The 21,315-nt window shown below is 47.3% G+C and overlaps 3 protein-coding genes and 1 long non-coding RNA gene across 7 annotated transcripts in view; 1 reads left to right on the top strand and 3 right to left on the bottom strand.

Annotated features, from left to right (window-relative positions):
• LOC132454889 (DNA helicase B-like) overlaps nucleotides 1–723 on the bottom strand; it is a 36,731-nt gene extending 36,008 nt beyond the window's left edge. The window contains exon 1 of one of the 3 annotated variants that reach the window (XM_060048476.1): nucleotides 532–723. The gene's annotated coding sequence lies outside the window, so the exon portion shown is untranslated. The remainder of the gene's footprint in view (nucleotides 1–531) is intronic. The other 2 variants (XM_060048477.1, XM_060048478.1) reach the window with 2 other exon arrangements.
• A 588-nt stretch (nucleotides 724–1,311) lies between these two features.
• LOC132454896 (interleukin-1 receptor-associated kinase 3-like) lies at nucleotides 1,312–12,683 on the top strand. Of its 2 annotated transcripts, none has more exons than XM_060048497.1 (13): nucleotides 1,312–1,508; nucleotides 1,784–1,966; nucleotides 2,348–2,418; nucleotides 2,500–2,554; nucleotides 3,150–3,328; nucleotides 3,747–3,811; nucleotides 3,911–4,055; nucleotides 4,558–4,676; nucleotides 5,107–5,305; nucleotides 6,440–6,502; nucleotides 6,693–6,863; nucleotides 8,831–9,365; nucleotides 11,413–12,683. In XM_060048497.1, the coding sequence occupies exons 1-13, from the start codon at nucleotides 1,385–1,387 to the stop codon at nucleotides 11,535–11,537; spliced, it is 2,034 nt and encodes a 677-aa protein (XP_059904480.1). In that variant the 5' UTR covers nucleotides 1,312–1,384; the 3' UTR covers nucleotides 11,538–12,683. The 2 variants fall into 2 exon arrangements, with proteins under 2 accessions (XP_059904480.1, XP_059904479.1); XM_060048496.1 differs by having other exon boundaries at nucleotides 1,784–1,984.
• On the bottom strand, nucleotides 7,145–8,837 carry LOC132454937 (uncharacterized). Its single transcript, XR_009525042.1, has 2 exons — nucleotides 8,239–8,837; nucleotides 7,145–7,808 (listed from the first exon to the last, which is right to left on the bottom strand). It is a non-coding gene; the product is annotated as an uncharacterized LOC132454937 (long non-coding RNA).
• LOC132456633 (filamin-C-like) overlaps nucleotides 12,537–21,315 on the bottom strand; it is a 9,326-nt gene continuing 547 nt past the window's right edge. The window contains exons 2-8 of the mRNA XM_060051038.1: nucleotides 21,175–21,312; nucleotides 20,695–20,810; nucleotides 18,164–18,296; nucleotides 17,400–17,576; nucleotides 16,511–16,729; nucleotides 15,669–15,881; nucleotides 12,537–13,756 (exon numbers count right to left, since the gene is read on the bottom strand). Of these exons, the coding sequence (XP_059907021.1) occupies nucleotides 13,569–13,756; nucleotides 15,669–15,881; nucleotides 16,511–16,729; nucleotides 17,400–17,576; nucleotides 18,164–18,296; nucleotides 20,695–20,810; nucleotides 21,175–21,312 (1,184 nt within the window). The 3' untranslated portion in view covers nucleotides 12,537–13,568. The remainder of the gene's footprint in view (nucleotides 13,757–15,668; nucleotides 15,882–16,510; nucleotides 16,730–17,399; nucleotides 17,577–18,163; nucleotides 18,297–20,694; nucleotides 20,811–21,174; nucleotides 21,313–21,315) is intronic.

Here is a 21,315-nt window from a genome sequence, read left to right as displayed (position 1 = left end):
ACTGCAGCACGTTTCATTGCAGAGCCGAGGTGTCCATGAGCTGCGGACCACGACGTGGTTTTCTCCTGTTTATTCTGGATGAAGACAGATGCAATGGGAAAACGTCTTCATAAGCCTGGTGACTCCAATATCATCCCAGCAGTCAAGCACTGTTCCCATAAATAATACAGTGTTCTCTCATCCATAGGCCTACATTAATAAACAAAAGATATAGCAATAAATAAATGCATCATTCATGTAACAGTTAGACATACCATGCATTAAGTTAGTTATTCGTTTTTAGATTTTCATCATTGTACTGCCAGGGCCAATCGCTAAACGTTGGGGAATTTACTTATTTCCATACAGCCTCACGACAAACAACGAACTCGATCGCGCATGGGCGAAGGCTTTTGTTATTTATATTTAATTTTATAGGCTACTCCAAAAGTTGGATCATATCGCATACAAACAACATAATATAAAAGGAAACACACGAAAGGGACGATTTTCAATTTGAACCAAGTTGGAATATTAAACATCCCCACCCACCTGCTGACATCACCTGTCCCATATCCACCTGCTTTGGGACTGCCAAGCGTCCTGGCTTCCACAGTGGTGGAACGAGGTCCCCACTGAAACCAAACTCATCTTCTGCCGCGGACTGACTGACCATCGGCTCAGACTGCGTCTGTGCCTGCCGTGTTCTTGTAGAAAGTAGTCTAAACCGCAGCCCATGAAAGAAATCAGAAGAAAACAAACTTAGTTTACGCCACTCGCATGATTCTTTTACTTTCTGGGTCGTCATTTCATGGTTGAATGCGTTTAATATAAGTCAATTTGGATAACTCTTCAGTGAAATAAATGTGATAGCCCTTATGAATGCATAATAATAATCTAAATAACAATAACATTTACATTTAGGACATTTAGCAGACGCCTTTATCCAAAGCGTGTAACATTAATAGTAAAGTAACAGTAAACAGTAAAATAAGCGTATAACATTAAACAGCGTATAACTGTAGGTTAATAGTAAAGTAACACAGAAGTTACAGTAAGCAGACGCTTTTATCCAAAGCGTATCACAGTAATAGTAAAGTAAACAGTTAAGTAACATAACAATACAACATCAACCAGCGAATAACAGTAGGCTACTAGTTACATATCATGGCAGTAGGCTACAGTAATAACCAATGCCATGCATCGTCCCTTGTGGTGGGCTGTCACGTTACAAAAATGTGTTCCGTCTTCATATCTGTCATGCTATTTGAACGCGACTGAAACAAGGGGCGTGGGCATTTCCAGAATTTAGCAATAGGCTGCTCACACATTACACACACTCACACACACCGCTACCGCTTCACTCTTTGCCGCGACGCTCGGCCTGACGAGACCGACGGACAAAATGACCAGACCCATGGACAAAATGGACCGTACCACTTTCCTGTACAACGTACCGCCCAGCCTCATCGAGCACTTGTGCAAAATCATCGACAGCGGAGACGACCAGTTCGGCTGGCGCGGATTAGGTGAGAGACCAGAGTGATAGAGATAACTCTCTCTATGGCTCGGGGGGTGAGAAGTTTAACGGGTCTGCTCTCACGTGCAGAGCACAGGTGGTGGACGTTTTCCGGAGTAACGTCGTGCATACAATACAACCGATACATCCCGAAAAAAGTTGATGCAAACTTTTTCGTGTTCTATTTCATGTCTGCTACGCCTTCTAGGCTTCGCCTTATAAGCTTGTCCTACCATAATATAATTAGAGTTATATTATATCGTTTTATTTTCTCTTCCAATTAAGCCGCGCGCATCGTGCCGAGCTGGCTCGAGGTGCGGCGCGCGGAGCGGCTCGAGGCGGCGGGCCGGAGCCCCGCGCGGGAGCTGCTGTGGACGTGGGCTCAGCAGAACCCGACCGTGGCGGACCTCGTCCGGGTGCTGGAGGACATGGGACACCACTGGGCGCTGCAGCTTTTTGTCCAGCCAGGTGAATCACTATACTACGGTTAGGAAACCTTCTCTGAACATCCTTACTGTACCATCTCATCTCATCTCATCTCATCTCATCTTCATCCGCTTGTCTGGGGTCGGGTCGCGGGGGGAGCAGCTCAAGCAGCAGCTTACTGTACCAACAGCGATATATTGTTTCTCTTTATTCTGACTAAATGTAGGCCTACTTATTGTGAGTCGCTTTGGATAAAATCGTCTGCTAAATGCCATAAACCTAAGTAAACATAAACCTGCCTTGCGGTGGTTTTTTGTGTGGGGGTCACTTCCTCTTTGGCCGGGCGTCATTGCGTCACGTGCATGCATCAAAACAAAACACGCACGACGCTCTTGTATCAATTTGATGTTGTGTGCGTTTTAGATCATTGCAGAAGGCCGACGGACGATCTACCGGTGTCACGTGGGAACTTTTCACCGCCTGTAAAATGCGAGGTAAAATGGGTAAAATATGTTGGAATGATCTCAAATCATCATATTGTCATGTCACCAATAATAGCCGTTCTCTCTGAATAGGAATCCGATCAACTGGACGAGAGCTTTCTCCATCAAGTGGGCCTGCTACGTTTCTGTGAGTGGGCAACGTGACGCATGGTTGATTTTTGGTTTGTATTTGTAAATGGCGACATGTTTATACACGGCGGCGTTATCGTGATAAGATTGATACGATTTGATAATCGTTTTGTTATTATCAAATATCAAAATGTTTCACAACATGCTATCTGTAATGCTTGGCTCTCAATGGTAAATCTTCTAATTAGAAAAGATTCCTTCCAAAAATCGAATCAAAATGTTTATTCAGCAAACTCCCCCATATTGTTCAACAGGCCCCACTGTAGCAACACTGTTATAAATGTCAAAATAGTTTTGCTGCTATAGGTTTTTAATAATTAGACGCTTAAGCCATTACAGGTCACTAGGCTACATAGGCAGATTTTTACGGCACCACTGTGATAATCTAAGGTTTTTAAAGTAACATAAAGTCATACAATCTGTGACCGTAGCCAAGGTTGGGTGACTAACTATCGTGACACGCACCACATACCACATTCCCGACAGCATTTAATGATTCCAGCGTGTGGGCGACGTGGATTTGTGTTGTAATGACTGACAGAGGTATGCAGACGTTTCTTACCTTCTTCATCTTTCACTTCCCCCTCTGCCAGCTCCCTGCTCCACCGGCTCGGAACCCGAGGGGGCCGAGGGACGCGCTCTCACCTACGACGACGTCGTCGGTGGAACCAAACACTTCCACCACGACTTGAAGATCGCAGCGGGCAGTCTTTCAGACACATACAAAGGCGCGTTGGGAACTGCAACGTTTGTTGTCAAGCGGTTTAAAACGGTAAGCACCTGAATGAAGAAGATTACGACGATGATTATGGCCATGATAATAATTGTTATTATCATTATATAAACTAGCCAACTCATTATAATGAACCATAAACGGTTGGCTTTGGGCGGCGTGTGGCTAGAGTGGGTTTGGTTGGTAACCTGAAGGTTGCTAGTTCGATCCCCGGCTCCTCCTAGCTGAGTGTCGAGGTGTCCCTGAGCAAGGCACCTCACCCCAACCCAGCCAGCTCTGTCCTGACGAGCTGGCTGTCGCCTTGCATGATTGTCACCGCCGTTGTTAGGCATCCTTGTAAAGCCCTCTGACTGGCCACTGGTTAGAAACGAGCGGACTAAATACAGTCCATTTACCATTTACTTTGTGAGACAGCGATAGAACAACGTTTCTGTGTTATTTCTTTGATATTCTTTAGGGGAATGATCCGTCGTGGAAAGAACGATGGGATTCATTTACCAGAGACACAGAAGTGCATCACTTGTACGTATACAATCCCACGGGCACTTCTACATCTGTCTGCGTTGAGCTTGGCTCGGTCAACGGTTAGCTAATGCTAACCGAGGCACGCCATATTTACAGGTTTCAGCATCCAAACATCTTAAATCTGTTGGGCTGTTTCTTGGAGGACGGAAACCACTGTCTGGTCTACCCCTATCTCGCCAACGGATCTCTGCATCAAAGACTACACGACCTGGTCAGTGACCACTTGAAGTTCCCCTTTCAGGTGGTGCTTTTGTTTAAGGGTCGTTTTAAGTTGTAGTTGTTTGTGGGATATCGATAAACCCCGGCCTTTTAAGTTGAAACTTGAAAGTGAGGACATTTTGAGTTCTGGTGGTTACGTTCGTGGAGATTGCAGCAATCTGATCACACAAAATCTGATAGGGTCTCTTTGAGAAGTAATGCTAACCCTTTGCTCATATAAAAATGTTCATAAATATTTGGCCTGATAAGCCCTTTGAGACTGTAATTGTGATTAAGGGCTATACAAATAAAATTGATTTGAATTGAACATGTTTTTTTTTAATGTAGAGGATTTATTTTAACTTTTTCCCGTAGTAATATTAATCAATTATATTGGCAGTTGGTTAATGTGTTCAGGGTAGGGAGGGGGCTGAGGGCAGGGTAACGGTGTCATCATCTAGGCTGTTTGGTCAACTAACAGTGGAGGGGGACGACGACCATGTGGACTTTATTATAACCCGGTCTTCCCCACGCTCTTCCTCCAGCAGCCGGCCCAACCCCTGTCCTGGCAGCAGCGTCTGTCCGTCATCAAAGGGGCGGCCAAGGGGCTCCACCACCTGCACACGGCGCCGCTTCAACCCCTCATCTGTGGTAACATCACCAGGTACGCACACAAGCACGCACGCACGCACGCACGCGCGCGCGCACACACACACACACACACACACACACACACACACACACACACACACACACACACACACACACACACACACACACACACACACACACACACACACACACACACACACACACACACACACACACACACACCCAAAAGATCAGCAAATAAGAGCTCTTTGTGCAAAACGACACAAATATAAAAATGTCTCCCACTCACACACCTTCGCTCTGTCACACACAAAGCTGAAGAAACGCATTATGTTACATTAATTCATCTAATGTAATGAATTAATCTACAAATGTTGCTCAATTTACACTGCCTCATTTTGTTTCTTGTTAGTCTTTCTTAAAAGGGGCTTTAGGTTTGTTTTTAAAGCTAATATTTGGTCTCCCCTCCCTTCATCGTCCAGCGCCCATGTCCTGCTGGACCACGCCCTGCGGCCCCAGCTCTCCAACGTGGGCCTGTCCCGTCTGCGCCCGCCGCCCCCCCGCCAGACCACCGCCCTCAGCACCCAGAGTATCCACGGCAACCTGGGTTACCTGCCCCCGGAGTTCATCCGCCACGACGGGAAGCCGTCCTGCAGCCTGGACGTGTACAGCTTCGGCATGGTGACCGTTACCCCGTACCCTTGAGCAAAGCATTTACTTTTGAGCCGGGGATCGAACTAGCAGCCTTCTGATTGCAGGTCAACCCGCTCTACCTCCTGAGCTACACGGCGACCCCAAAGCATACAGAATGCGAGTATATCGGGCGGCATTTTCTATCGCTCGCACCAAATGTTTCAGAGCTTTAACCGGTTTGTTGATTCAGTGTTCCAGAAATATAATTTATAATTAAATGACAAAATGGAAGCAGCTTGGATTCAAAGCCAACCGCGACATTACAAACGGTTATTCTGCTGTTCGTCTCAATCAATTTTTTTTTGTTTGGTTCCGGTTTCCAACCGACTCTGTCAATTTATGTGCGACCCAAATTATTTTATGAGCTTTGAGCTTTTTTTGATGCAAACTATAATTACTTTTTTGTGGATGAGAGAATTTTCTCGTTTTTAAATGAAAACAACCTACCTATCATTCGCTGCCGCTGGAAAAAATAAAAAAATAAATTCCCTACCTACCCATGACCTCAACTGACAACCAACAGGAACCAAACTTTTTTTTTTTTAGGCCTAACCCCATAAAAAAAGGCTACAGCTACGCGGTCTCTCCACTTTGCACATCAGGTTTTCCCCCGTTTGAAAGCGCATGACTCGTCATTTATAGATGCACTAAAGTCATCATGAAAATAAAACCTTTGCCCCCCCAACATTCGGTATCCCTAATGAATACATAAAAGAATAAAAAGTCAAGGTACCTAAAAAAAAGCACAACCACTGCTGGCTTCGTCAAGTTTAAAGTGTAGCTCTGTTTGGTTTAGGACAGAGTTTTTGGTATCGTCACAGATTCTAGACAGACTGATATATATAGAGATAGTCGTGTTTGGGTCTTTAGATTAGTACATTGGTGAATTAAAGAGTTGGTTAAGGGGGGTTTGGGTTTCCGCATTCATGTGGAAAAGGTGACAATATGAATGCATTTCTTTGAATGATCAAAGTCCTTGATATTTTGTCAGTTTGCCAAAAGCGATATTTTTGCATCGAACTGCATATACAAAATCCCCGTCTTGATGAGACTTCAGTTTGACCACAAATGGCTTCCATAACAGGAAATAATAACCTACCTTAATATGTTTCTTTTATAAAGGTCATGATGGAGACAATCACAGGCCGCAAGGTGGTGGAGGAATCACCGAAACGATCACTCCTGGTGAGTGCATCCTGTGAATTATACAGTAATATAAGTATACAGTTAGCCTGACGTTAGCCGGTTTGCCCAAAGTTTAGCCTGTTTGCCTGACGTTAGCCTGACATTAGCCTCACGCGAGCCCGATGCTAGCCTGATGCTAGCTTGACGCTAGCCTGACATGTGTTTGTTGTGTGTCTCGCGCGGCCGCCAGAGGGACGTGCTGAGCGTGGAGCGGGATGACAGCGGCGGCAGCGTGGACTCGTGCGTGCGCTTCCTGGACGGGGAGGCGGGGTCCTGGCCGTACCCAACCGCCTGCAGCCTGCTGCGCCTCGCTCTGGACTGCACCGCCGCGCGCCCCCGGAACCGGCCCTGCATGGACACCGTAAGCTAGCCCCACTAACTGGAGACCATAAGCTACCCCCGCTGATCAGAGTTAGCCTGACATTAGCCTACAATAGTCTGACGCTTTAGCTTGTTAGCCTCACGTTAGCCTGACATGTTAGACCGACACGTTAACACGTAAGCCAGAGACCGTAAGCTAGCCCCGCTAACTGGAGACCGCAAGCTAGCCCCACTCACTGGACACCGTAAGCTAGCCCCGCTAACTGGACACCGTAAGCTAGCCCGGCTAACTGGATCCCCCATTCTGCGTTCCTCTTCAAGAGTTTATTCTATAATGTCTTGCTGCGGCTTGTAGGACATAGACATCCAACGTCCAAGTGCTGTCACATGACAACAAGATGGCGGATGCCATCTTGTTTTCTGCTTATTTTCTGCTCTTCTCTTCAAACAAACTAATAAAAAATAAAGAAAGAAAGAAAGAAAGACAAATATTATGTCTCCTCCATTTCGGACTGTTTGCACTTCCTCAGGATACGGAAGATAGGGTAGAGTTCCTCTTGCCATTTCTCTGCCCTCCTCTGTGAAATGAGCAAACCGTCTGCCATGACTGCACACAAACACACAAATCGTTTTTGTAGGTCATTGTTACGGTTGTGTTATTATTGGAATTCACAGCACATCTGCTTCAGAAGAACTACAGGCTACCCTTCAGTGTGGAGATTCGCCAACAAAGTGGAGCACCACCACTTCCTGAGATGTGGTTTGCAAACCAAGTTGTTGATGCTTCGTTTTATGTGTAGGCAGTGGCACCCTAGGGTTAGGGTTAGGGTCATGCTACTGCAGAGGTTGGGTGCTATTTTTTAGCAATATTAGTGGTTCAAAAATGCCGATTTGGAAGCGAAACAGAATGCCCCAAGCCAATAACATGGGCGCCAAACATTGCGCCGGGCAAACTCTAATATTCGATTTTCAATGAAAAAGGTATCTGGAGGGCTAATTTGATGTTTTTTTTTCATGCAATAAAAAAAGGGCCTGGGTTCAATTTGCGCCGGAATTACACATTAAGGAGTGGACCCATCAAACGCATTTCACAAACGCATGTTTTTGCAATCACAATTAGGTTGTTTCATTCATTAATTTTAGTGACTTGCCATCGTTGTCATCTTGGCGAAGTAGTCGAGTAGTCGAGAAGAGAATGAAGCTCTCCCGCGCGATTAGCCAGTGACGTCAATGAGGGTGGCAAGTGGAATCACGTGACAGCACTTGGACGTTGGATGTCCATGTCCTACAGGCTGCAGCGAGACCTTACTCAGTTTTTTCTTGCCCTCTGGGTGGCTAGGGTCAGGGGGGGGGGGGGTCATAAATATATGGCCTGTTAAGCCCTTTGAGATTGTACCTGTTATTAAGGTCTATACAAATAAAAGTATATTTTTGGATTGAAAAAGATAGTAAAATTACACGGTGTAATTAATTTGCAAATATGTTTTTGCAACTATATTTGCCAACTATGGAATGGGTTTGAAGTATGGGCGGAATTGGCCACACTGAATAGCAAAACGGGGGTTTTCTGAAGATACTCAGTGCTATGGACAAACTCATTTTAACCTTTTGCATCAAATAGTGTTCCTGTTAAAATGATCATCAAAACAATGAGATCCCACCACAGGAACACACCCAACTCTTGGATAGGCTTGACTGTGGAAGGGAGATAATGAAGGAAGCACTGAAGCACCTTTCCTGAGCTTTTAGAGGATTCAAACGGCTCATGTCACGGCTGCAGCCGACATACCTCCAGTCAACTCCACTCTCCTTTCCAAGCAAAACAAAACAAACGTATTCAACCACATCCTTACACTCGGTGGTCGGCCTTCACCAAATGTGTCACTTCCTGTTGGCCATGGAAGTAAAAAAGTTTCACATTGATCAACAACCTTTGTCTGAAGCCTCGTTGTTGTTGTTGTTGTTGTTGTTGTTGTTGTTGTCGGCGACGGCGATCCTGACCCTCAGGTGCTTCGGGAGTTGAGCCAGCTGCTGCCGGTGCCCAGCCTGCTGTCCCCGGCCCCCTCGCCGTTCAGCGCAGACGGCGGACGAGACCCCCACTACAGGGAGCCGGGTCTCCCCTTGACCTCCCACCCCCCCTCGACCCCACCCCCGCCGCCGCCACCTCCATCGCCGCCGCCGCCGCCGCTCCAGTCCCACCCTCCGTCCGAAGACGGGTACGACGACGGCAGCTACGTGGCCTCCGGCCTCGGCCCGGACTCGGCCAAGCCGCTGCCCCGCGAGTTCAGCCAATCGGAGCTGATCTTCTGGAGCAGCTGTGAGGACGCCCCGGGGCGCCACGAGACGGGCGGCGACCTGATGGCTCCGGCGCCGGGCCGGCTGACGGAGGCCGGGGTCGGGGCGGTGGAGGTGGAGGCGGCGGCGGTGGATCTGTACAACAGCTGGCCCGTTCAGTGCAGCTGCCAGGCAGACTCTGGGGAGCTGGGCTGCGAGGACTGCAGGGCAAACGGGTTCACGCTGGAGCACTCGGACACGCCGCCATGTGAGTAGGAGCTTAAGTTATAACATCACTGTGAGTAGGAGCTTAAGTTATAACATCACACTGAGTAGGAGCTTAAGTTATAACATCACACTGAGTAGGAGCTTAAGTTATAACATCACACTGTGAGTAGGAGCTTAAGTTATAACATCACACTGAGTAGGAGCTTATGTTATAACATCACACTGAGTAGGAGCTTAAGGTATAACATCACACTGTGAGTAGGAGCTTAAGGTACAACATCACATTGAGAAGGATATTATGTTATTACATCACACTGTGAGTAGGAGCTTATATTATGTTATTGTATCACACTGAGTAGGAGCTTATGTTATGTTATTGTATCACACTGAGCAGGAGCTTATGTTATAACGTCACACTGAGTAGGAGCTTAAGGTATAACATCACACTGTGAGTAGGAGCTTAAGTTATAACATCACACTGAGTAGGAGCTTATGTTATAACATCACACTGAGTAGGAGCTTATGTTATAACATCACACTGAGAGTAGGAGTTTATGTTATAACATCACACTGTGAGTAGGAGCTTAAGTTATGACATCACACTGAGTAGGCGCTTATGTTATAACATCACACTGTGCGTAGGAGGTTATGTTATGTTATTGTATCACACTGCGTAGGAGGTTATGTTATGTTGTAACAACACATTGAGTAGGAGGTTATGTTATCACAACACACTGAGTAAGTTATGTTAGAAGGCTTGTACTCTGTGATTCCACACAGAGTACAAGATTATGTTATGTGATCATACACCACACTGTGAGTAGAAGGTTATGTTATCAAGCCACACTGTGAGTAGGAGGTTATGTTATGTTACTATACCGCACTGTGAGTAGCAGAGACACACTATGTTCTGTTATCCTACCACACTGAGTAGAAGGTTATGTTATCACACTGAGTACAAGTATGTTATATTATCACACAAGACACTGAGTAGAAGGTGATGTTTGGTTATGTTGTCACATCACACTGAGTAGAATGTTATGTTGGAAGGTTATGTTATGATACCACACTGAGTAGGAGGTAATGTTATGGTAGCACACTGAGTAGGAGGTAATGGTATGATACCACACTGTGAGTAGAAGGTTGTTAATAATTAATGGTCCAAACAGGAAATGTCTGTCCCGAGCTTGTCTTGAATGAAGACAATCAACCCCTGTATCTACAAGCGAAACGTTTGTGGCTTCTCCAACACTCCAAAACAAACACACGTAGCCACCACCTTTATAAAAAAAGGAATTGTAACTTTCCCCCCCCCCCCCTTAGAACGTTTGAGTCTTTTCAAAGAGGGAAATCACCCTTAAAAACAGCAAGAATGTCAAGATTTAAATCAAATGGATGAGGCGGCCTGACTGACAGACAAGTCTGAATAACAGGAAGTTGGACTCTAGTGAGCAACAGGGCGGGACCAATGAGTCAACGAAAGTGTCTATGTGGAAGTGAAACTCATTATTTATATATAGTTGTCACTTTTATTCTGAAAGGCAAACGGAATATACTTAACTTCCACTAACGCTTACAGACTGAGAAAGAGTTCTGTTCATGAAAAACAAAAAGGTATACATGCTCAGCTGATCCTGAAGTCATCTCAACCCCAATGTCTGAACAACCCCAAAGTCCTGAGGTGCACCGAAGGGACAAACTAATAACAATACCATTGATATTACCTAGAGAGCAATATTACTAGCTCTCGAGTGAATGAAAGCTTCTCTCGAGAGTTTGAGGCTTGACTTATTTTCCTGAGTGAATGCATCACGCTTCCGTATCCATCAACTCGCTAGCAAACTTCCAATATTCATACCACCACTCCTGCTTTCTGCTACCATTACGCTCAGGGCCTTTAGCAGACGTTTTTATCCAAAGCAACTTTCAATGAGTACATTTTTAGAAGAAGAGAAACAATATAGTAATAGAGTGTAGATTAACTCTGAACAAGTCTCGAGTCTTTTACGGAAGCTGTTGAGAGACCGACGACAATACAAACGGAACACAATAGGTGCATGTTTCATAATACTTTATTTGTTCCTCAGTTTCGGAAGCGGCGTGCTACAGCTCGTGGAACGTCGTGGAGAACCCGGCCAAACAGACGCTCAGGGCCAAACTGGCACTGTACAACGAGGGTGTGCTGAACACGGAGGAACTGGTGTCTCTCTGAGGGCTTGGGGGGGGCCACCCTATGTCCCTCACTTCCTGTTTCTCGGTACCTGACTTTCAATGGCGTGTAAAATGTTAAACTAAGTGTACGATTTGGATTTTTGTATTTGATGGGTCTAGTCTGGTTTTGCACACAAGTGTGTACACACACACACACACACACACACACACACACACACACACACACACACACACACACACACACACACACACACACACACACACACACACACACACACATTATGTTGCATTAATTCATCTAACGTAATGAATTCATCTACAAATGTTACTCAACTTACACTGCCTTATTTCGTTACTTAGTTATTCTTAAAAAGGTGTTTTAGGTATGCTTTAAGACCTATTATTTGAGGATATTAGGGTAGAAGCGGCGTGTGCCGGGATGCTCTCAATTTCAGTCCCAGGTCAAATGACTGCAGATCATCTTTTACTAGTTCTCATTCTGGAACTGTGTTTTTTTATGTTGACTATTGTTTTTTTAGTAATTTAAATACGTTTATAATAAATATTTGTACCTGCTTTACACATGTGTGTGTAGCTTCCCATGTGACCAGTAATAAGTAAGGAAGTAACATTAATTCTTCCCGTAAACTAAGATAAGGACCAAAAAGCACTAGGTGACGTGAACACGCGTAGCTTACGTTTACGTTCCAGATAAAACAATAATTTAAGTATGTTTGCTTATGTGTGTGTTCATGACTAGACCTCAGGTTTTATGGCGCTTGACCGAAGTGTGACGACAGGAGTGTGATTGTAAACAGTTGGCACTAATGAGTCATAGCGGGGATAAAATAGTGCACATGTACGCATGTGGGAAAACTGGACGATTATTTAATCATTTTGTTTCGTGATAGTGAGCGTCGTTATTGTTGTAGCTGATGATTGTTTGTTTCGAAGATAGGCCCGTCATTCATGCAGGGGCCTGTACACCCTATTTTTTAAAGCTGGTTCCTTTCATTCTCAGCTCAGTAAAACCCCAAACTTTGCATTGAAACATTTTATTATTATTATTATGCCTGCACAATCTTGCCAAAATATTGGATTACAATATCAAACGTATTCAGATTTTTTTTTCTTTTTTTAATAATTTTTGATACATATAAAATAACTATAAAACATCACTCTATGATATCGTATCACTGTTTTGTTTTTTTTCCAGCGTTCACACATTGAATCGATTGTCGTGTCCCAATCCTGTTCGGTTACAAAAAAAAGAAACTAAACAAAGAACACATCTCACCTTGCTAGTTCACACTGATAGAACAAACCGTCAGAAGATTGACTGCACTTTAGTTCAACTGGACATTCTGTCAAAGAAAACGATAGGCTCTGAATAAATAAAATAACAAAGGGTCACAAGAGCACGTATGCAAAAGCATGTATGTTTCATGTGTAGTTTTAACCCAACTCGTCCCCCGGTCACACATTGTGGGATTATTTGAATAACTAGCATGTAGACAAAGAAAGTAGTAAGTAAAAATGTCAATCTGAACCGAGTTCTCCAACTTACCCAACAGGCCTTTGTCTCAGAGTCGTCACAGTCAGGGTGAACACAGGTGTACCTCATGATGTTAATTATGGCCACAGTCATGCCTACACACCACTTTACCTAAATGAGCTACACCTGTTTTCAGTCCTTACTGCGAATCCTCTGAGTTTATTGCTGATGAAGGAATTTAACTTGGTACCAGGGCGTTCGATCAATGAGCTTTGTATTGCCGGAGTCTAGGTTTCCGTAGAAAGAGTTTAGTATCCGTTTCCAAAGAAACAAAAACAACGTTGTTTACACCGCATTACAGCTTCACACCCCCTCCTGACCTTCCTAGCTCAGACACAATTAGAGTTTTAACTTCTGCTATTCTGGCCAGGGTTAACCCAAATAAAAGGGAAATGAAATCAGAGAAATTAATGAACGGTTTGAACGGCTTCCCCGGTTCTGCTTGTCGAGGTACAGAAGGGAAGTTAAAAAAAAAGGACTCAAATACACAAAGCGTGTCGCTCCCTTGGGTTTGTCCTAGGGCACGGTGACGTGGAAGGGGCTGCCCGGCACGTTGTGGTCGCCCCACTTGACGATGAGGATGTAGTCGCCTTGCTCCTTCACCGTGTACGTCACGTTGTACATCCTGTTGCCCATGTGCTTCACGTACACCTCCTCGCACGGCGTCTTGGGCCCGTGCACGCCCACCATCAGCATGTTGGTACCTGAGAGAGGGGACGGACGGACGACACCCAGAGACGGTTCACTGTGTGTGTGTGTGTGTGTGTGTGTGTGTGTGTGTGTGTCTGTGTGTGTGTGTGTGTGTGTGTGTGTGTGTGTGTGTGTGTGTGTGTGTGTGTGTGTGTGTGTGTGTTGGCTGCGAATCTGTGGCAGTGTTTGTGGTTGAGGCCTGGCTAAAGCACCTGGCCCGAGTCAGACTGGTTGGGCTCTGGGGGTGGCTGAGGTTAAACCAGCCCCACCACTCACCCCACCACACACACCAGAATAAGTAGCATTAACTACAAACTTCTAGAACAAACCGGCTTCAAAGAGGCCCCATATTTGGCGCCGGTGTAGCAAGCTCTGTTGGTTTACTGTGGATGTTGCTAGTTAATGCCACTTAGGCCCAATCCCATTTCTACCCCTTACCCCTTCCCCTTACCCCTTCAAAACAAGGGGGAGGGGGAAGGGGTAAGGGGTAGAAATGGGATTGGGCCTTAGCCTGCTGCCTCATGCTGCCAGCTAGGAGAACTCTCCCTGAGTGTGTCTGTGTAGACAGCTGGTTTAACACAGTGTACACAGTGTTTACTCAGTGTTTACTCGCTTCCCCCACAGCCCAATCAGACCGCCAGGTGAGGCTGCTCAAACCACCTTAAACCATCTTTTTCATTTACATTGACATTTAGGGCATTTAGCAGACGCTTTTATCCAAAGTGACTTACAATCAGTACATTTGTCATAAGAAGTGCATCAATGTATCGCTGTCGATACAGAAGGGATGTTCAAAGAACCGAGTGCAAGTACAACAATCGCTAGGCTCACCAATTCCCCGTGTTACAGCCATGATAGCAGCTACTGCAGTTGCTACACAGTTAAGTAATACAATACAATACAATACAACACAACACAATACAGTGTACAATGGTGGCCAGAAGGGGGAGGGTGGCTATGCAGTGTCGAGGTGGACTCTGAACAGGTGAGTCTTTTTCGGAAGATAGCGAGCGGAAGAAATCCTAAGTCATCCGCACATCCACACGCATAGAACCTGTTTTATCTACTGTATCGCACACTTTAAAGAGGCCTGTGAGCATAAGATAAACTACCAAACGGAATTTCAAGGGTGTTTTCATTCCCCTTTGTCCTTCCATCCGTGTACCGCTCTGTCCAATACAGTGTCCTGAGAATGGCTTTTCAGACTGTAAATGGGATTAAAGCGACTTGCAAATGGACTGGACTTAAACCAGTTCTCCATTCAGGCAAGCTGGGGCAAGAAGCATAAAGAATGGAGAAGAACCTTTGAGGAATGACGTTTCAAAGCTCGGTTGGATCATAGATAGAGGGGAAACCTGTTCTGATATCGCTCTGGAAGGCCCGATCACGTTGGCATGGTGGCAACGCAACTAAAATATAATTTGAGGAAGTTAAATTGATTTCAATAGCAGATGTGCATTCCCACGAAAGAAAAAAATCCTTGACTGATTTTAGTGACATGGAATACCATGGTAACGAACAATGTTACGAACGCTGACAAAAATTAGCGTGCGTAACAAAAATGACAGATAATCGTTCACTATGACTCACTTTGAAACTGTTTTAATGTTGACTATCGTTCTGTTTTTCATTCGAATTTGTTGGTACAACTAATAAATAGTTGTACCTGCTTCGCATAACCTAACCAGTACTAAGGAAAGTGTGTTCAGAAAAACATTAAATAGTTTTTCAAGGACCAAAATGAGCTATGTGACGCGTACACAAACTTACACACTGTGTTTATGCGTGTTTATATCTCACACACACGCACACAAACACACAATCACACACACACACACACACACACACACACACACACACACACACAGACTGACTCACTGACACACACACTGACACACACACACACACACGTCCGTCTGTCCCCACCTGCTTTGCTGCAGTCCACGGTGAACATGTTCTTCTGGCCCACGAAAGCCTTGGAGAGCCCCGCCCCCCTGGAGACGGCCTGGCTGGCGTCGGAGGAGAACTTTGGCAGCGAAGGGAAGCCGCCCCCGATGGCAGCCTGCGAGGACTTGGTCACCGTCTCCACCAGCACGGACGAGGTCTCGTGGAGGCTGTGGCCCCCGGATAGACAGGCACCTAGGGGGGAGAGAGGGGAGAGAGGGGGGGGGAGACAGACGATTCAGCCTCACACAGTGGATATGACCTGCTCATAAAACCTAGTCAGTAGCCGAGAGAGAGGGAGGAAGAGAGGGAGAGAGGGAGAGGGGAGGGGGGAGGGAGAGAGAGAGAGAGGGAGAGAGAGAGGGAGGAAGAGAGAGAGAGAGGGAAGGGGGAGGGCTAGAGGTAGACAGGGAGGGAGGGAGAGAAGGAGAGAGAGGGAGGAAGGGAGGAAGAGAGGGAGAGAGAGAGAGGGAGGAAGAGAGAGAGAGAGGGAGGGAGGGAGAGAGAGGGAGGGAGGAAGAGAGAGAGAGAGAGGGGGGAGGGAGAGAGGTAGACAGAGAGAGAGGGAGAGATAGATGTCCATCTTTTAAAGTGGTCTGTGCATCTTGGTGTAAACCACAATGGTGAATTTCTAATAATCGAGGAAATGCGGTTTTTAGTTCAGCGTTATCTTGTTGGCTGTGTGTCAAGGCACACAATTCAAAGAATACACGCGAAGCCTTCCGAGAGAAGCCAAAATCTGCATATAGTTGCTACTCAAAAAGCTAGATTCGCCCCCTGGGCTCTCACCAACGGGCCCCTTGCCCCCCCCCCCCCCCCCTCACCTGACACCTTGGCCTTGAAGGGGCTCCCCACGATGTGGCGTGGGCCCCCGTAGCGGATGGAGATGAGGTAGCTCCCCGGGGCCATGGGGGTGTAGGTGACCCTGTACCCCTCGGGACACTCCACGCAGTCCATCTTCACCTTGGAGGGCCCGTCGATGGTCAGCGACAGGGCCCCCGAGCCCGCGTTGCACGTGCTCACGAAGAACTCCGACGCCGCGCCTGGGAGCGAGACGGGAACGCCGAGGAGGAAGAGGAGGAGGAGGAGGAGGAGGAAGGGGCGAGACGGGACGCGGGACGGAAGGAGGGAGGGTTGTTTAACGTGTAAAACGTACGCAGACGTCCTTCGACTCAAAGTCAACTTTAGTTCACTACGGCTCGGGCCAAACGCGTGAGCCTATCAAACGTAAGCCGTCGGCGGAAAGTATTTTTATTTAAAAAATCTATTTTCAATTGTCTGATCTGCGTTGCTGGTTAGCTGGTGGGCGTTCGATTTACTGCGATTCAACCAAAGTGACCGTTCATACGCAGACAGTAAGCCATGCAAGACGACAGCCGGCTCGTCAGGAGCAGTCAGGGTGAGGTGTCTCGCTCAGGGACACCTCGACGCTCTGGGAGGGGGCCGGGGATCGAACTAACAACCTTCCGTTTACAAGCCCACCCGCCCCACGTCGTGAGTTAAGCCGTTAGTTTATTTGTCGACTTATTTGTCGCTTTGCCGTTAAAAAAACCGAGTGTTGTGACATTTCGCCAAGGACTCAAGGCATCACACCTCCTGCTAACCAGCTAACCAGCTAACCAGCTAACCAGCTAACCAGCTAACCAGCTAACCAGCTAACCAGCTAGCGGCCCTGAAGCTCTGCTACAGGCCGGCCCCGCGGTGGCACCTTACCCGTGGACCCCCCCTCCAGCCCGGGTCCGAAGGCCGACACCATGCCCGGGTCCCCGGCCTGGCCCGGGTCGCCCACGCGGACGTTGAAGGGGCTCCCCGGGACGTGGCTGCCGTTGAAACGCACGTCGATGGAGTGGACGCCATTCTCCCGCGGGATGAAGCGGATGGCGTACTGGTCTGAGGAGGGGCACAGCAGAACTATTATGGGATGTGTGAGGATGAGGATACAGTGAGTCCTTCAGGATGCTCGTAGCGAGCTATGAGATAAAAAATACAATTTGCAACTGAATACAACTGGATACAAATCCAGAGGTGGAGAACACAAAGTAATTCAGTTGAGCCCTGTTTCTTTGTGTCCGCCGTGTGACATCGGTTATTGCGTGGGGGAGGCGCCCCCCCCCCGCACCACTGAGTGTGATCAGCCGTTACGAGCCGTTTAGAAAATCGACCTCTTCTGACATCACAGGTTAGCTAGATAGACGAGCAACGTTTGCTGCAGTCCGCTGGGTAGGCTGGTGGACTGATCCGTCCGGCACACATCCAGGTGGACACGCCCACTTGTGATGTCAGAAGAGGGCAGATTTTCCAAACGGCTTGTAACGGCTAATCACACTCACACCTGGTGGCGTGATACGTCACCTTTAACTCCTCCCTACAGCACCTTAACGGGGCTAGCAAACGGACCATTTGTAATGAGTCCATGTGGGGGACTATGGGCGGGATTTATTTCATGGTTAAACGGTCGCCGGGCCCCGGCGGCGTACCGCTGTCGAGCTCGGTGACGTGGCACTCCTCGATCGCCCCCGAGGGCGTGTGGACCTTAGCGTCGACCAATCCCCGCGCTCCGTTCAGCTGCACCGCGAAGGACGCCTCCTGGCCCACCTTCAGACCCATCTCCTGGAGGGGGGAGGGGGGGAGAGGAGGGAGAGAGAGAGGGGAGGAGAGGAGGGAGAAGTGGCAGAGAAAGAGTGGTGAGGGAGGGAGGGAGGGAGAGAGAGAGAGAGAGAGAGAGAGAGAGAGAGAGAGAGAGAGAGAGAGAGAGAGAGAGAGAGAGAGAGAGAGAGAGAGAGAGAGAGAGAGAGAGAGAGAGAGAGAGAGAGAGAGAGAGAGAGAGAGAGAGAGAGAGAGAGAGAGAGAGAGAGAGAGAGAGAGAGAGAGAGAGAGAGAAAGAGAGAGAGAGAGAGAGAGAAGGGGGAGCAATGATAAGAAAGAGGTGGGAGGTGGAGAGAGGTTAGAGAGAGAGAGTTGAGGGGAGAGAAAGAGAGTGAGTGAGACAGAGATCAGGGGAGCAAGTGATGAGGTGGAGAGATAGGGGAGAGGGGGTGAGAAAGACGACCACAATGTAAGTCATCACAGTAAAAAGTGACTGAAGGGAGAGGTAAACATCACATTGCATACTTTCAGAATGATGGGTTCCAAACCAAGTGATGTCACATGTTTGAGGGAAATCAGTTCACACAGTGTGTGTGCGTGTGCTTGTGCGTGCGTTGCTACGAGTGAGATGAGGATAACCTTAATCTACATCTAGGGTTGGTTGCCCACATTTATCAGCAACCATCGAAAGCCACGATGAACTCTCCTCACTCGGTATAAATACACACCTTAACATACACGCCGATATAGACGTTTGAAATGGCAGCTGGCTCACCTCCCCGGCTGATTATAAAAGGTATTTATAGAGTCTGTAAAAGTGGGCTCCTCAAATATAGAGGATGCTGCCTCTGAGAGTTTGATATGACGGCATTTATAGTTCATCCAAGGATATAGTACCCGTCTCCAGTCCGTGACTTCAGAAACTATATTAAGATGTTTTATCTCCCCCACCTGGTTCTACGATGGCCCCCGTCCTACTTCAGGGGCCCGTAACAGACTGGGCCAGATTCTGTTCAAGGGTTTGCTCCCCAATGAGCTATGCAGACAAGTTTAATATTTACTGATAAACTCTACGTCCAATTCATCTCGCATTTTGCCCTTGACTTCACAAGGACTGCCGATTAGTGTCGTACATTCATTCAGATACAAGAATAGAGATAGGCGGGACGGTTTGAGTGCATGATGGCTCTTCTGGAAAGGGGTTTGTTAAAGTGGTGAGGAATCCGAAAGAGACAAGCTCCCCGATCCAGAATGTCCTGGGAGGTTGTTCAGGTCCAGTAAAAATGTCCAGAGTCTCACGGCGAAGAAAGCCAAACTTTTATCGGATGCTTCCCAGAGTAAAAGTTGATGGCAACATGTCGTAACCTTTACTGCAGCCCACAAAGCCGTCAGTAAACTCACTGCACACGAGGAGGAAAAAGATGGACTACACTGGTGTGTGTATTGTTCTGCATAGCACAGGTGGTACTTTAAGGGCTATGACGTAGCTTAGCTCAGGTGTACTTTAAGGGCTGTGAGGTCAGAACTCGGGTGTACTTTAAGGGCTGTGGTGTGGTAGCACAGGTGTACTTTAAGGGCTGTGGTGTGGTAGCTCAGGTGTACTTTAAGGGCTGTGGTGTGGTAGCTCAGGTGTACTTTAAGGGCTGTGGTGTGGTAGCTCAGGTGTACTTTAAGGGCTGTGGTGTGGTAGCTCAGGTGTACTTTAAGGGCTGTGGTGTGGTAGCTCAGGTGTACTTTAAGGGCTGTGGTGTGGTAGCTCAGGTGTACTTTAAGGGCTGTGGTGTCGTAGCTCTGGGGTACTTTAAGGGCTGTGGTGTGGTAGCTCAGGTGAACTTTAAGGGCTGTGGTGTGGTAGCTCAGGTGAACTTTAAGGGCTGTGGTGTCAGAGCTCTGGGGTACTTTAAGGGCTGTGGTGTGGTAGCTCAGGTGTACTTTAAGGGCTGCTGTGTGGTAGCTCAGGTGTACTTTAAGGGCTGTGGTGTGGTAGCTCAGGTGTACTTTAAGGGCTGTGGTGTGGTAGCTCAGGTGTACTTTAAGGGCTGTGGTGTCATAGCTCTGGGGTACTTTAAGGGCTGTGGTGTGGTAGCTCAGGTGTACTTTAAGGGCTGTGGTGTGGTAGCTCAGGTGAACTTTAAGGGCTGTGGTGTGGTAGCACAGGTGTACTTTAAGGGCTGTGGTGTCATAGCTCTGGGGTACTTTAAGGGCTGTGGTGTGGTAGCTCAGGTGAACTTTAAGGGCTGCTGTGTGGTAGCTCAGGTGTACTTTAAGGCTGTGGTGTCATAGCTCTGGGGTACTTTAAGGGCTGCTGTATGGTAGCACAGGTGTACTTTAAGGGCTGCTGTATGGTAGCACAGGTGTACTTTCGGGCTGCTGTATGGTAGCACAGGTGTACTTTCGGGCTGCCGGTGGCCCCCGTCCTCACCTGCAGGCTGGTGACGGTGAGAGCCCGGGCGCCGTCCGCCAGCGTGGCGACGGGGACGACGAACGGCGAGTCGGGGATGTTCTCGTCGTTGAACTTGATTGACACCTCGTAGTCGCCTGGGGGAGGAGGGAGGGGAGTGGTCCTCGTTTCGCTTCGGCAGTTGAGGTTTATTATTCTCAGTAATAAGTCATGAATAATTCATGCTCTAATTTATTCTGGTTTCAGGTTTTGGTTTAATATCAGAGATAACTAGTCGTATATTTGTTATTCACACAAATATAGGTTTAAGGAAATAGTTTTATAGCAAAAAAAATTCATTCATGAAAAACAGCAGAATTCTGAACTCATTTTAGTTGCTACATTTTTCTGAAAGATTATTCTGCCAACCACTTCCTGTTCCCGTTGACCATAACCCGCTTACAATAACTTTACACAACCGTTTTTTCCTTTCTTCAGTAGTACACATTGCGTTCCTCTCACCAGGCTCCTGTACCACGTAGGCCACACCGCAGGATCCGTCCTTCCGGTCCTCAAAGGTGATCTCCGCCTTGCTGGGACCTTCCACGGCGATGGAAAGACCCCAGCCCCCGGCCTCCCGGGTCCAGATGCTGAACTCAGCTG

This window comes from Gadus macrocephalus, chromosome 4, assembly GCF_031168955.1.
Source record: "Gadus macrocephalus chromosome 4, ASM3116895v1".
NCBI classification, from domain to species: domain Eukaryota; kingdom Metazoa; phylum Chordata; class Actinopteri; order Gadiformes; family Gadidae; genus Gadus; species Gadus macrocephalus.
Note: the sequence above shows the minus strand (reverse complement) of the source record. Positions and strands in the feature narration are given on the sequence as shown.

What these genes read in the sequence shown, in the direction of transcription:
- LOC132454896 (XM_060048496.1), top strand. Translation starts at nt 1,385, where the DNA reads ATGACCAGACCCATGGACAAAATGGACCGTACCACTTTCCTGTACAAC. An exon ending in CACCGCCTGTAAAATGCGAG is followed by an intron (nt 2,419 to 2,499) that starts GTAAAATGGGTA and finishes CTCTCTGAATAG; the next exon opens with GAATCCGATCAACTGGACGA. An exon ending in GACACAGAAGTGCATCACTT is followed by an intron (nt 3,812 to 3,910) that starts GTACGTATACAA and finishes CCATATTTACAG; the next exon opens with GTTTCAGCATCCAAACATCT.